This window comes from Equus quagga, chromosome 10 (assembly GCF_021613505.1).
Source record: "Equus quagga isolate Etosha38 chromosome 10, UCLA_HA_Equagga_1.0, whole genome shotgun sequence".
NCBI lineage: Eukaryota > Metazoa > Chordata > Mammalia > Perissodactyla > Equidae > Equus > Equus quagga.
The window spans coordinates 67,322,529-67,339,291 of record NC_060276.1 but is presented as its reverse complement, the minus strand read 5'-3'; the positions used below and the strand labels follow the sequence as shown (position 1 = coordinate 67,339,291).

The window sequence follows — 16,763 nt, the reverse complement described above, 5'->3', positions numbered from 1 at the left end:
CCCTACTCTGACTGGTGGAACACAGTGACATTTTGGGTCTCCTAGAATTAGTGTCAATGTCCAGTAACAATTAGAAAATCTGATTATTTTTCCCCAATGCACAGTCACCATGGTAAAAGGCTATAGGTCCTTTTGGGGAAGGCTTGGAGAAAGATTAACAGTATAAATTTTATGCAGTGTAGCTGGGTCCTTATTCAAGGACCTGGTCTCCCCTTCACTCCAGAGATTCTGAATCTGTAAACTAGTTCAAGTCTTGGAATTGATAGACCCGTGATTCTTGTTTTGGTGATTCATGTTAGACTTCTGTTAACTTGACTTAGAACTCTTCCATTTATGCAAATTAAGTAAAAATTTAGTGGACTACCCATCTATTTCTCTTTTGTGGGCCTCATCATCAACTAGCCAACACCATAGGTCTTTGTGGACCATGATATTGTGATTACTGTTTTGGCTCCAGTGCCTTTTACGCTAACTACACTCACTTTGTATTTGGCAACAAAGTACCACCACTTGGCCCTGCTATCCTGGTGTCCCATTTATCCTCATTGCATTTAGGGATTTTAATTCAATGAAAGCTGTTTCAAATACAATTTCTGACCTGTAGAGAAAAGTGACCACGGAGATCTTCAAGGATACTAGGATTTCACTCATAAATTTATTTTTCAGTAATGGTGTAAATGACCCTCCATATCTGAACCCTTCAAGGGTGGGTGAGCAGATCTTACATGATTAATCCACTCTAACATTCCAATCCTCCTAAGCATTTGGATACCTTCCTCTATAGTAGGCCAAGGAAGTTCTGGCATTTCAAGTTCATTTAGTGTAGGCACCTTTGGAACCATGTTTCAGCCTACCAACCAAACAAGTTATTAGAGACCTTTCTAACCTTTTAAGCCAAAACATTTAATTCAGAATCTCTGCTTTATGGGCCCGTATCATTAAATGTTTTCTTATTTAACTTTGTATTCCTTCCACTGTAATACCATGACCTTAAGATCCATTCCAACTCTTATTTCACAGGGTTCTGTCTGTAAGAATTGGAAAAATCATGTAGTTCCTTTGGCATGTAATGCAGGTCCTCAAAGGTCACACTTTGTATTTCACTCTTTGGAGCCTCCTCGTACTTGAGACTAGTTATAGATCTTGAAGCAAAGAGGAATGGCAAGGGTAAGTACTGAGGAGAATAACCCGTACTTTGCAAGGTAACTATCTCAGAAGAAGCTCTTACAAATTATTCAGGTAAAGGAAAACCAACTTCCTTAGGCAAAGGTGGAAAAGCTGCTTCTACTGGCAAAGAAAAGAGAGCAGAATTTAAGGGTTTGATGTCTCCAGCTTCACCAAGAACTGCCTATATTTGACTGAATTTTCAGGATCCTTTTCTTTCCAAATCAATGTCTCATTTTAATAGAAGACACCAGGGGACATTGTGATTTCAATTTATATTGAAATGCAGTCACTCTCAGAATTAGACTCTGGGTTTGATTTTCAGAAATCTTGGCCCTGAGGCTACAGGAGATAGGAGTTACTGTCAGCATATATGTAAAAGCTTTTAGGTCATTTATGCAGAGTTTAAACTGGCAATTTGAAGCCCTGGTTTATCCTTTGCTTTCTCCACTTTCTCCAGTGCAGTTAGGAACAACGAGTTAATTTCATTATATTTCTTACTGTTTTCCATAGTGGCTGCATCAGTTTGCACTCCCACCAGCAGTGTATTAGGGTTCCCTTTTCTCCACATCGTCTCCAACACTTTTATTTCTTGTTAATTATAACAATTCTGACAAATGTGAAGTGATATCTCATTGTGGCTTTGATTTGCATTTCCCTAACAATTAGCAATGTTGAATATCTTTTCGTGTGTTTGTTGGCCATCTGTATATCTTCTTTGGAAAAATGTCTGTTCATATCTTCTGCCCATTTTTTCATTGGTCTGTTTGTTTATTTTGTTGTTGAGTTGTATGAGTTCTATATGTATTTTGAATATTAACTCCTTGTCGAATTTATGAATTGCAAATATTTTCTCCAAGTTGGTGGGTTGTCTTTTTGTTGTGTTGAAGGATTCCTTTGCTATACAGAAACTTTTTAGTCTGATGTAGTCCCATTTGTTTATTTTTCCTTTTATTTCCCTTGCCTGCAGAGACATGGTATTCAGAAAGATACTATTAAGATGGATGTCAAAGAGCATACTGCCTATGTTTTCTTCCAGGAATTTTATGGTATCATGACTTACATTCAAGTCTTTAACCCGTTTTAAGTCAATTTTTGTGTATTGTGTGAGATAACAATCTACATTAATTCTTTACGTGTAGCTGTTCAGCTTTCCTAGCACCGTTTTTTGAAGAGACTGTCCTTTCTCCACTGTATGTTCTTTGCTTCTTTGTCAAAAGCTAGCTGACCATAGATGTGTGGGTTTATTTCTGGAATCTTGGCTCTCTTCCATTGATCTGTGTGTCTGTATTTCTGCCAGTACCATGTTGTTTTGATTACTACACCTTTGTAATATATTTTGAAATCAAGGAGTGTGATACCTCCAACTTCGTTCTTTTTCCTCAGGGTTGTTTTGGTTATTCAGGGTCTTTTGTTGTTCCAGATAAATTTTAGGATTCTTTGTTCTGTTTCCATGAAAAACATCATTGGGACTTTGATAAGGATTGTATCGAACCTGTAGATTGTTTTAGGAAGTATGGGCATTTTAACTGTGCTAATTCTTCCAATCCAAGAGCACGGAATATCTTTCCATTTCTTTGTGTCTTCTTTGATTTCTTGTAACAATGTTTTATTGTTTTTGGTGTACAGATCTTTCACCTCTTTGGTTAGAAGTATCCCTAGGCATTTTATTCTTTTCATTGCAATTGTAAATGGGACTGTATCCTTAATTTCTCTTTCTGCTATTTCATTATTAGTGTAAGAAACACAACCAATTTTTCTGTGTTGATTTTGTACCCTGCACTTTACTTTCTTTGTTTATTATTTTTAGTAGGTCTTTGGTGGATTCTTTAGAGTTTTCTATACATAAAATCATGTCATCTGCAAATAGTGACAGTTTTACTTCTACGTTTTCAATTTAGATACATTTTCTTTCTTTTTTTTTTTTTGCCTGATTTTTCTGGCTAGGACTTCGAACACTGTGTTAAATAAGAGTGGCAAAAGTGGGCATCCTTGTCTGGTTCCTGTTCTTAGAGGGATAGCTTTCAGTTTTTCAGCATTGAGTATGATGCTGATGGTGTTCTTGTCATATATGACCTTCACCATGTTAGGGTACTTTCCTTCTATACCCATCTTATTCAGAGTTTTTATCATAAATGGATGCTCTATCATGTTGAATGCTTTCTCTGCATCTATTGAGGAGATCATGTGATTTTTATTCCTCATTTTTTTTTAATGTGGCATCTCACATTGTGTGATTTGCAGATGTTAAACCATCCTGGCATCCCTGTAAGAAATCCCACTTGATCATGGTGTATGATCCTTTTAATATATTGTTGTATTCAATTTGCTAGTCTTTTGTTGAGGATTTTTGCATCTATGTTCATCAGTGATATTGGCCTATAGATGTAATGTGTATAAGAATAATAGCATCAAAAGAAGGAAGAGAGAATAAAACTATATAGGAGTAACATTTCTATATTTCACAGGAATTAAGTTAGTAATAATCTGAAGAAGTTTCTGAGAAGTTAAGATGTACATGGTAAGCCACAGAGCAAACAGTAAGAAAATTACTCAAAAGTACAGTGAAAAAAATCATTAAACGAGTTAAAATGTTACACTAGAAAATATTCACATAATACAAAGGACAGCACTAAAGGAGGAATAGAAGATAAAAGAGACATAAAATATATTGAAAACAAAAAGTAAAATGGCCGATGTAAATCCAACTTTACCAATAATAACACTAAACATGAATGGATTGAACAATCTAATCAAAAGACAGAGATAGTCAGACTGGATAAAAAAAACAAGATGCAGGAGCCGGCCCCATGGCACAGCGGTTAAGTTTGCATGTTCGGCTTCAGCGGCCCCAGGTTCACCAGTTCAGATCCCGGGTGTGGACCTACGCACTGCTTGTCAAGCCATGCTGTGGTAGGCGTCCCATATATAAAGTAGGGGAAGATGGGCATGGATGTTACCTCAGGGCCAGTTTTCCTCAGCAAAAAAGAGGAGGATTGGTGGTAGATGTTAGCTCAGGGCTAATCTTCCTCCAAAAAAACCCCAAACAACAACAACAACAAAAAACCCAAGATGCAAGTATATGTTGTCTACAGGAATCACATTTTAGATTTAAAGATACAAATGGATTTAAAGAAAGCATAAGAAGGGTGAAGTGGCTACACTAATATCACACAAAGTGGACTTCAAAGTAAGAAATGTTGCTAGAGATGAAGGATATTTTATAATGATAAGAGTTTTGATCTCTCAGGAAGAAGCACATATGCACCTAAAAACAGAGCTCTAAAATAAATGAAGCCAAAACTAACGGAAATAAAGAGAGAAATATACAATTCGACAATAATAGTGAGAAACTTCAATGAGTCATTTTCAGTAATGAATAGAACTACTAGACAGAGATCAACATTGAAATAGGAAACTTGAATATTATAAACCAACTAGACCTAACAGACATCTAGAGAAAAGTCTACTAACAGTAGTAGAATAAACATTCTTAACTGCATATGGAACATTCTCTGGGATAGACTATATTTTAGAGTATTAAACAATCCCGAATAAATTTAAAATAATTGAAATCATACAATGTATGTTTCCCAAACACCATAAAATAAAATTAGAAATCAATAGCAGAAGGAAATTTTGGATTTCCACAAATAAGTGGAAATTAAACAACACACTTCTAAATAATTGTGAGTGAAACTATAAATCACAAGGGAAATTATAAAATACTTTGAGATGAAGAAAAATGAAAATACAACATACCAAAACTTATGAGATGCAGCTAAAGCAGTATTTAGAGGGAAATGGAAATATAGGCTGTAAATGCCTGTATTAAGTAAAAGGAAAGATCTCAATTCAATAACCTAAATTTCCACCTTCAGAAACTAGAAAAAGAAGAGCAAACTAATAATAAAAGATGCAGAAGGAAGGAAATCCTAAGGATTAAAAGAGAAATTAGTGAAATAGTAAGCAACAAAACAATACAGAAAACCTAAAGTTGGTTCTTTGAAAAAATCAACAGTATTGACATACATTTAGCTAGACTGACCAAGAAACAAGGGAGAAGAGTCAAATTAATACAATCAGGAATGAAGAAAAGGATACCACTACCAACTTTACAGAAATAAAAAGGTTTATAAGGAAAAACTACGAACAATTTTATGTCAACAAATTAAATCCCATACATGAAACAGAAAAATTTCTAGAAAGACACCACTGAGACTGACTCAAAAAGATATAGCAAATCTGAATGGACCTATAGTAACTAAAGAGATTGAATTAAAACATCTTTTAAAAGTTCTACAAAGATCGGTCTAGGCACAAATGGTTTCACTGGTCAATTCAACCAAATATTTAAAGAAACATGTATACCATTTCATCAAAATATCTTCCAGAAAATAGGAAAGGAAAAAACACTTTCCAACTCATTTTATTAGGCCAGTATTATCCTGATAACAAAACCAAACAGGACATCACAAGAAAAGAAAACTACAAAACATATGCTTTATGAATGTAGACATATTTATATTCTCAACATTTGTTGAGGAAAAAATACCAGCAACTGAATTCAAAAACATATAAAGAAGGGCTAGCCCAGTGGTGTAGTGGTTAAGTTTGCACGTTCCACTTCGACAGCCTGGGGTTTGTTGGATCCCGGGCGTGGACATGGCACTGCTTGGCAAGCCATGCTGTGGCAGGCGTCCCACATATAAACTAGAGGAAGATGGGCACGGATATTAGCTCAGGGCCAGTCTTCCTCAGGAAAAAAAAAGAGAGGAGGATTGGTGGCAGATGTTAGCTCAGAGCTAATCTTTCTCAAAAAAAAAAAGTATAAAGAGGACTATACAATATACAAGTGAGATTTATTCAAGAAATACAAAATTGATTTCATATACGAGAATTACTTAATGTAATACACTAGATGAATAAAATGAAGGATGGAAAAGACGAGATCATCTCTAAAGATCCAGAAAAAAAAATTGATAAAATTCAACACCCTTTCATGGTAAACACTCAACAAATTAGAAATAGATGGGCCTAACTTCCTCAATCTGAAAAAGGGCATCTACAAAAACTCACAGCTAGCATCATGCTTAATGGTGAAAGAGTGAATGCTTTCCCCCCTAACATCAGGAATAAGACATGGATATCCACTCTTGCCACTTCCATTTAACATTATATTTGGAGGTTCTAGCTAAGACATTTGGGAATAAAATAAAAGGCAGCAAGATTGGAAAGAAAGAATAAAACTATCTCTGTCACAGATGACATAATTTTTTATATAGAAAATCCTAAGGAATCTACTAAAATATATTAGAACCAATAGATGAGTTCAGCAAAGTTGCAGAATACAAGATCAATATACAGAAATCTGTTGTATTTCTATATGATAGCAATGAGCAAACCAAAAATGAAAGTAAGAAAACAATTCTATTTACAGTATCATGGAAAAGAGTTAAATACTTAAGAAGAAATTTAACAAATAAGTGCAAACTGCTACTCTGAAAATTACAAACCACTGTTGAAAGAAATTAAAGAAAACCTACAGAAATTGAAAGACATCCTATGTCCATGAATTGAAAAACTTAGTATTGTTATGATAGCAATACTACACAAATTGATCTATATATTTCACGTAATCCCTATTAAAGCCCCAGCTGGTTTCTTTGTAGGAATTGACAAATTGATTCGAAAATTCACATTGAATTGCAAAGGACCCAGAATAGCCTAAACAATGTTGAAATGAAGAACAAAGATGAAGGACTCACACTTCTTTATTTTTTTTATGTTACTAACTGCGTTTCTTTTTTTTTTAATTTAACTTTTTTTAATTGCAGTAACATTGGATTATAACATTATATAGCTTTCGGATGTATATCATAATATATTTCGAATTCTGTGTAGATTACATCATGTTCACCACCCAAAAACTAATTATTGTCCATCCCCTCACATGTGAGCCTAATCACCCCTTTTGCCCTCCCCCTCCACTCCCATGGTAACCACCCATCCATTCTCCATTGCTATGTGTTTGTTTGTCATTGTTTTTATCTTCCTCTTATGAGTGAGATCATGTGGTATTTGACTTTCTCTCTCTGACTTATTTCACTCATAATACCCTCAAGTTTCATCGATGTTGTCACAAATGGCCAGATTTCATCATTTCTTATGGCTGAGTAGTATTCCATTGTGTATAAATACCACATCTTCTTTATCCATTCGGCCCTTGATGGGCACCTAGGTTGCTTCCAAGTCTTGGCTATTGTGTATAATGCTGCAATGAACATAGGGGTGCAGGCATCTTTATGCCTTTGCGTTATCAAGATCTTTGGATAAATACCCAGCAGTGGGATAGCTGGATCATATGGTAGATCTATTCTTAATTTTCTGAGGATACTCCATACTGCTTTCCATAGTGGCTGCACCAGTTTGCACTCCCACCAGCAGTGTACAAGGGTCCCCATCTCTCCAACATTTGTTGTTTCCTTTCTTGTTAATTACAGCCATTCTGATGGGAGTGAGGTGATACCTCATTGTAGTTTTGATTTGCATTTCCCTAATAGCTAATGATGCTGAGCATCTTTTCACATGCCTGTTGGCCATCCGTATATCTTCTTTGGAGAAGTCTCTGTTCAGATCTTTTGCCCATTTTTCAATTGGGTTGTTGGTTTTTTTGTTGTTGAGCTGTATTAGTTCTTTGTATATTTTGGATATTAACACTCTATCTGATATATGGTTTGCAAATATTTTCCCCCAATTGTTAGGTTGTCTTTTCGTTTTGTTGACGATTTCTTTTGCTGTGCAGAAGCTTTTTAATTTGATGTAGTCCCATTTGTTCATTTTTTATTTTGTTTCCCTTTCCCAGTCAGACACGGTACTTAAAAATATGCTGCTAAGACTGATGTCAAAGAGCGTACTGCCTATGTTTTCTTCTAGAAGTTTCATGGTTTCGGGTCTTACATCCAAGTCTTTAATCCATTTTGAGTTGATTTTTGTCTATGGAGTAAGGAAATGGTCTACTTTCATTCTTTTGCATGTGACTAGGGCTCACACTTCCTGATTCCAATACTTACCACGAAGCTACAATAATCAAGACAGTGTAGTACCAGCATAAAGACAAATATATTAATCAATAGAATAGAATTAAAAGTCCAGAAATACACTCTTACATTTTTGGTCAAACAGTTTCTGGCAAAAGTTCCAATTCAATAGGAAAAGAATAGGATTTTCAACAGTTGGTAAAGGGACAACTGTATGTCTACATGCAAAATAATGAAGGTGGACCCTTTTTTCACGCCATATGCAAAAATTAATTCAAAATGTATCACAAACCTAAATATAAGAACTAAAACTATTAAAATCTTAGAAATTATAGGAGCAAATCTGAACTTGAGTTAATTAAAATCTTAGATTCAACATGGAAAGCAAAAGGGAAAAAAGAAAAATAAATAAATTGGACTTCATTGATATTGAAAACATTGTGCTTCAAAAGATACCACCAAGAAAGCTCAAAGACAATTCACAGAATTGGAGAAAATATTTGCAAATCATATATTTGATGAGGGACTTGTATCTAGAATATATACAGAACACTTTCAACAAGATAATAAGACAAATAACTCAATTTTGTAAAAACACACAAAGAATCTGAATAGACATTTCTCCAAAGATAGAAAAATGACCAATTAAACACATAAAGAGATGTTCAACTTCATTAGTCATCAGGGAAATGAATAGAAACATCACAAATACCACTTTATACCTTCAAGGATGGCTATAATTAAAAAGAGGTAATAAGAAGTGTTGGCAAGGATGTAAAGGAATTGGAATTTTTATACACTGCTAGTCAGAATATATAATGGCACAGCCACTGTAGGAAACACTCTTGAAATTCCACAAAAGGTTAAACATAGTTACGATATGATCAGCAATTTCACTTCTCAGTATATACTCAAGAGAATTGAAAACACAGAAACTTATTTATAATAGCATTTTTTATAATAGCCAAAAAGTGGAAACAAACAAATTGTCCATCAACTGATTGTTTAATCAATTGTGCTATATCCATACAATGGGATATTATTTGACAATAAAAAATAATGAAGTAGTGATAATGCTACAATATGGATGGATCTTGAAAATATGCGACGTTTAAAAAGCCAGTAACAAAAGACCACACATTTTATGAGTCCCTTCATATAAATGTTTATCACTGGCAAATCTACAGAGACTGAAAATATATTAGTGGTTGTGTAGGGTTGCGTGGGTTGGGGAGAAATGAGTGATTGCTAATGGGAATGGGGTTTCTTTAAGGGTGATGAAAATGTTCTAAAATTGATTGTGGCGATGATTGCACAATTCTGTAAATATACTAAAAAACATTGAATTGTACATTTTAAATGGATGGACTGTATGGTATTCAAATTATGTTTTCAAATGCTGTTATAAAAAGTTAATTCAGATAGAGATTGCCTTCATCTGGAAAATTATCTTTGTGTGCACTTTTAATACATCTTTGGATGCTCAGCACCCCTCTCATTCATAATCATTCAGTTATGTCCATGGCCTCAATGACATATATTACAAGACCATTGTAATACGTGTAATTTGTAAGTGTTATAAGAAATTGAACAGGATAGAATTATAAGACTCTCTAGAGGAAATAGATCCAAACTGGAAACCACTTGCGTAAGTCGTCCTAGAGGGCGAGAAACCTAAGTTTTTTTTCAAAATAGTAAGCAGAAATTAACCAGGCAAATTGTAGAGGTAAACATAGGCTAGAAATAGGCAAGGGTTCAGAGGAGAAAGAGCTTAGGGCTTTGAGAGAACTGCAGGTGACTTGGCATAGATGGCATGTGGAACAGTGGGTCTGGGATGGACTAGGAGGTTGGAAATAAGACTGGAAAGGTAATCAAGTACTCAATAATGAAAGGTCCTGGATTCCATGCCAGATTGTCTATTTCACAATGAACGTAAAAGAATACCACTGACAAGTTTTAAGCATGGGTATTTCATGAAAAGATACAAAGTTTTAGATGTTTTTTCCTAGCTGCAATTTAGGGGATGAATTAGGAGTGATCAAGACTGGAGACAGAGTTCAGGTAGAAGATATAATATTCTGAGTTAGAGATGATGGAGGCCTGAACTAGAAACATGGCAGTGGGAATGGAGAGAAAGGGGCACATTCTGGCAAGATTATGGGGATAAAATCAACAGGATTTTATGTTTAATTAGATGTGAGGATTGAGAGAAAATAATACTTACTTCTGCAAGGATTTTTAAACATTATATAATTTTTTTACGTCAGTGCTCAAAAAATGATAGTTTTTATTTTAATTGTGTTCATGTTTTATACACTCAGTCCTTAATTACAGGGATAATATTGCTAGTAATAGTATAATACTTTTTTCCTCTTAAGCTGAAATTGCTCTTATTACATATTGTTAAAGAGAATCTTCACTGAATTTATAGTTAGTTGGATTCCTACAGTGATAGCTGTTAAATGACTTTTTCCAGGTATTACTACATTACTACTCTGATAAGGGTTTCTGCTTCTAGTTATTTAGCTCTGGTCGGTCTCTCTCTCTCTCCTCTCTCCCACACCCCATTACATTTAGCTTATTTTCCCAGTGGAGATGAGATGGATCTTATGCTGATTAGATCAAAGCTGAGGCCAGATCCCTCCTTGTGCTGAACATAGGCTACCAATATCTATCCACCCTGGTGCACGGGGTGTTATTTCTGAACCCTTTATATAATGCAATACACAAATCTAAAAACAAATTTTAAAAAAAAAACAATTTCTATGAATAAATTACAGCAATCCATATCCTACAGCATAAATCCTAGAAAAACAAGGCTTTTTTTTTTTTGTCCTTTAGTCTTTGCCAAATTGTCAAAGATACTTTGACCTAAAAGGAGAGTATGTATAATAGCCTTTAACAGTGTAAATAAGCTTGTTTCTTCTACCAAGGCAGGGACTTTGTTTTCTTACCTTTATTGAGCTTGTAAAAATGTCTTAATTCTAAATGGTTCCTTAGGGATGCTCCTTTTCCTTTTGAAATCAACATTTCTGACCCTTTTATTAAATATTAACTCACAGCCTGTGCTAGGCAAAGGAATATTAAATGCTTTTCCCTGGGGAAAAAAATTCAATGGCAAAATTATTCACCAGAGTGGGGTTTAATGGGGAAAACGTAGGAACTACTTTAGTATCCGAAATGAGGACACTCTTGAAAAAATTCCAGTCCTATACAATGAGGGTGAGTTTTAGAAGAAAACTGAATAGCCATAGATGTTTTAGGTATGTTCACAACACATTGAAAAGCAAATTATGACATAAAATATATTCAGTATGATTCTATAATTGTTTTAAAATGCTTCTGGATAGTGAAAGCTTGTAAAGGTATAAAAAATAATATGTCTGAAGTGGTTCTTATCTATATTTTAATGTGCTTGTTCTCATTTTTTAAAATATACTTGTAAAATGAAGTAATAAAAGAAAATGTACAATTTCAATTTTACAAAACTTAAAAAAATATTTTGACCAATTTAAGTGGGCAGGGATATGTGCACTCTTCTACACTACTAGTCGATATAAACTTTAAGGGAGAAACATTTGACTACAGAACAAAAAAATATTTCATATGTCCATATCATTCCACAATTCCAATAGTAATGAATGGAAAGCAATAAAATATTCCAAGACATTCAGTTACAAAGGCGTTCATCATAAAATTAATCTTACAAGTAAAAAATCAGAACCATTTTAAACATACCCCAAGGCAGTTTGGTTGCAGAAATTATAGCTCATCCCTGTGATAGAATATTACATAACAGAATTAAAGAATATTCATGATTTAAAAATATGGTCCCAGAGAACTGTTATAGTGAAAATACCCTCCAATGAAACAATGCTTGTTGTATTATAAATATAAAGGTATGTAGATATCTATTTATTTAAAAAGTATTTTGTCAAATAGTGGTATTAGGATTTTGACTTTCTTTTATTACATTAGCAATTTTAAAAAATATTTTCTATTATGTACATGAGCAATTTGAAAAAATGTTTAAAATAAATAAAAACAAAAAAGAAATAGAAATTTCCCTGACAAAATATTGGTAAAAATGCAGAAATGACCGCAATACCAAGCACAAAAAAGAATACAGATATCCAGGTCCTCTTACAATACTGGTGCACCTTACAAAGTTAAGCTTATACTATCTTTATAGATGGCTATTTAATAATGCACTCCCCCACAAAACTGCCCATATCCTTTGACCATTTAATTTTTCTTTTAGCAATGTTAGTTCAGGAAATGATCTTGTAGGTCAGCAAGATTTGCACACTATGACGTACTTGGCAGCTTGGATAAAGAAAAATAGCAACAATCAAGATGTTCAACAATGAGGAAATAGTTAAAATATATATACACACATACACAAAAACACAGAGCTATAGACATGGATATATACGTAAGTATATCTATTTATCTGTCTATTGAATCATCAATTAAATGGAACATTAACACTCAAAGAAAATATTTTAAAAGTATCTTTAATGACATGAAATGAAGTTCAAGAGTATGTGTGTGTATAAATATACAAATACACACACATTTATGTGTGAAAAAGCAGATATAAAAACAGTATGTACATAATTATATACATATATGACATATGCATAAGAAAATTACTACAGAGGTACAGCCAAAAATGTTTCAGGTAGTTCTTGGAAAATATTAGACAGGTAAGAATGAAAATGTTTCAGGAAGATATCAGTGGTCATGAGGATTGATTACTGGTGACATTAATTCTCTTCTGTTAACTTTTCTGCTTTGTGATTTTTTTCCTGCAATGAACCTGAATCATTTTTCCGGCAATGAGGAAAAGGGCAGGAGGTGGGCACAGGGGAGAGAGGTGATAAACAATATTTAAATCCAGCAAAACAACAGCAAGAACAGCGAAATACCATTTGCAGCCCATCAAGTTGGCCAAGTCACACACAAACACCCTCCCCCCGACACACACCCTCACACATCAATTACAGTGACCAGGAGACTCTGCAGGGGAATTGGGCATACTCTTTTTACTAAGCTGCGCTGGCTGGCATGAATGCAAATCGGTACAATGCTTATGAAGGGACCATTTGTCAACACACAGGAAAAGTCTTTAAAATGTCCATATGTGGATCCTGCAAGTCCACAATTAAGAAGACCAGCCGGTATGCTAGCAAAGATTTGGCTTGACATGGAAGGATTCACTCATCAGAGTACACAGTGTTGGGTTTAGACACAGAGGAAGAACTAGGCACCACCTGAATGTGCCAACAATGCAGGAATGATTACAGAAATGTTAACGTCCATAGACACACTCTGCAGGCACTGAAGATGACGTGTCGGAAGCCTGTTGAATAATATGGAAAGAAGTCAGAAAGGTTGACTTTTGTTTGGTTTTAGTTTCTGAAAAGGCAGGTTAAGAAACACCACATACATGAACCACTCTATAACAGTGTTTTAAAAGGGAAGGTAGGGTGAGGGTGAGGAAGGGGGGGGTGGAGAGAAAGAGAGAGAGAGAGAGAGAGAGAAGAGGGCCTGGAAAAACAGCACAGCAAAAAGGTAAAAGTGGTTGTCTCTGGGTAGTAGGATCACGGGGAGCAATTACTCTCTTGGCTTTCCCTCATCTGATTTCCTTCTCCTTTCTGACGTTTCTACCATGAAATTGTATCACCTGTGCAGTAGACAAAGAGAGAAAGAAAGTGCTTTTTAAACCAAACCACAAGGAGAAGAGGCAGCCTTCAACCTATCAAGTGGCACAGATTAGCAAGATTATTCACAACCCCCTTGGTGGGTGTGCCAGGAGAGGGAAGGAAGGAAAGAGAGGGGAGGGGAGGAGAAGAGGAGGAAGAAGGAGCAAGGGGAGAGAGAAAGAGAGGGAGAGAGAGAGGGAGAGAGGGGGAGAGGGAGGGAGGGAGAGACAGAGAAAGAGAGAGAGAGAAGAAGGGAGGGAGAGCTTGAGAGCGAGAGACCTGCGCTCCCAATACAATACACTGCTGGTGGGTTGGGGGGTAAAGGTGGGGCTGTAAACCGGGTGGGAGCCAAGGTTTGGCTCTGCTGGCTGGCTCACTCCTGGGATGTCTTCATCGAAAGGTAGCCTCCTCATCGGTGTCTTCCTCGAAATCCTTGACGTCAGCACTAGTGGACTGCCTGGCCCAGGCTCCCCTTTCGGCCTCTCGTTCTTTATGCGACTTGAATCTTCCCACGAAAATTTTGCGGTAGTTCAGGAACATGCCATTCATCGCATCGATGGCCCGCTCCGCAGACTCCTGCTTCTGGAAGTGCACGAACCCGTAGCCCTTGGGCCCCTTTTCGTCGCAGGCCACTTTGCAGGAGAGGATGTTGCCGAACGCCGAGAAGATGTTGTACAGCGCCTTGTTGTCGATGGTCTTGCCCAGGTTCTTGATGAAGACGTTGCCCACCCCGCTCTTGCGGAGCGAGGGGTCCCGCTGGGACCACATGATGCGCACCGGCCTGCCCTTGATGACATCAAAGTTCAGGGTCTCCAGGGCCCGCTTGGCGTCCACCGGTTGCTGGTAGTTGACATACGCGTAGCCCAAGGAACGGCGGGTGATCTTGTCCCTGCAAATGCGGATGGAGAGGATGGGCCCGGCCGGGCTGAACTTCTCGTACAGCATTGCCTCTGTCACCTCAGGGTGCAGGTCGCCCACGTACAGCGAGGCCATAGGAAAGTCCGGGTTCCTCTCGGAGCCCACACTCGCATCTGCATCTGCATCCGCGGCGACAGCCGCTGCCGCCGCTGCCGCTGCCGCCGCCGCCGCCGCTGCCACCGCCGCTGCCACCTCCGCATCCGCATCCGCCTCCCCCAAGGGGGGCGCCGCAGCCTCTGCGGCGGCGGCGGCTTCGGCCGCACTGGCCTCTGCCACCGACACGGCCGCTGCCGCCAAGGCGGCCTCCGCCTCCTCCCCCGTCAGGGGGGTCGCTGCCTCCCCCAGGGTGGCCTCCGCCACTGCCTCCTCTACTGAGGCCTCGGCCTCCACCTCAGCCTCCAACTCTGCTTCCGCCTCCGCCACGGAGGCCTCCGCCACCGCCTCTGCCACAGTCGCCGCCGCAGCCTCTGCCGCCGCCGCCGCCGCTGCCGCCACCGCCGCCGCCACTGTCGCCGCTGTCGCCACGGTCGCGGGTGCCGCCAGGTCGCTGCCGCGACCTCCCTTCCCGCGAGCTGGTGGGGGGCGGAAAGGCGGGAGAGGGCAAGAGGGCAGGTGGCCGCCGGAACCCGGGCCGGGGACGCGAGCCAGAGCTGAGGCCGGGGACCCGGGGTCAGGAGATATGGCGAGTCCAAGTCACCTGGGATGGCGAGCGCTGCCAGGAGCGCGCCGATGCGAGTCGCCGCAGCTTGCAGCCTGCAACCTGCAGACTGCAGACTGCAGCCTGCCGCTAGCCGCCGCCGCCGCCGCCGCCGCCGCCGCCGCCGCCGGGTCGTGGGCTAGCGTGCGGGGCGCGGGCGGGCGGGCAGGCGGTGTGTGATGGGGGGCGGGGGGTGTTGGCGTCTGTGGTCCGGGCAGCTGGGAAGGCTTCTGTCTCTTTGGTTCCCCCTGTGGCTGCTGCGGGGCTGTGGGCGGTGGGAGGAGGCGGGAGCGGGACACTGGGGTGGGGGGTGGGGGGCAAGGGTGTCAGTTCTCAGCGTCTCGGGCCGCCCAGATATTTATGAAGAGGAAGCCAAGGAAAGGGCTCCACTGTGGACTGAGGGAATATGGATTAGATTTAGGGAGTTTGGTTTTATCCCTCCTCTCTCCATAGAACATTTAAATAATTCAGTCAAGTACAAGAGACGGTGAGTGGCATTGAGAATACGCTTGCCTGGCCTAAACAAAGCCAAGAAAAATGGTTTTCCCACATTCAGGGATTCTCCCTACGTCAACGCGTGCACACACCCTCCAACATCACTGCCACCAAGGAAACAACTCCTATTCTGTGCAGGAGCTGGGACGAGAGGGGCAAACTCCTTCTGCGGCCTGCTGACCCATTTTCTCAGAGATCTCCCCCTTTATTCCAGCTCTTCCCCTCCTCTGCAACGCTGGCAAAAGAGGGAATAAAGAACACAAGAACACGTATTCATTCATTCATAATGCCATGCCACAAATATTCATGGAGCCGGTGCCGGTCCCTAGGGACACCGGGGTCTGCGAGGCAGGAGGACATGGACTAGTTTTGAGCTTGTCCTTGGGAACAGACAGTCTGGGCTGGAAACCCTGCCCTTATTCCAGACTATGGGAGGACTAGGGACCTGGGGTTCTTCAGCGCCCCGACTCCTCCCTCCCATGCAGCCTCAAGATATGCAGCCTGGAAGTGGGAGAATCAAGGGCACCCTGTCCTTAGTGCTGTCCTTAATGATACCGTGAGGAAAACCCAACCAAGCGCTGGGCACAGGGCCTGGTCCAGAGCCAGGTGCTTGTTTGTTCTTGGCTCTGCCCTCAAGATGCTGAGGTTCCCAGCATGAACCAGGAAATGCACATCCATGTTCAAAACAAAACCCAAACCCGAAATCTCTCTAGAATGAGGTGCCTGGTCCCAGCTGACCAG

The 16,763-nt window shown here is 39.2% G+C and overlaps 1 protein-coding gene across 1 annotated transcript; it reads right to left on the bottom strand.

Moving 5' to 3' along the window:
* Positions 1–14,132: 14,132 nt before the first annotated feature.
* On the bottom strand, positions 14,133–15,315 carry PABPC1L2B (poly(A) binding protein cytoplasmic 1 like 2B). Its single transcript, XM_046674028.1, has one exon. It carries the CDS (start codon positions 14,903–14,905, stop codon positions 14,303–14,305), a length of 603 nt encoding a protein of 200 aa, XP_046529984.1. The 5' UTR covers positions 14,906–15,315; the 3' UTR covers positions 14,133–14,302.
* Positions 15,316–16,763: the final 1,448 nt, after the last annotated feature.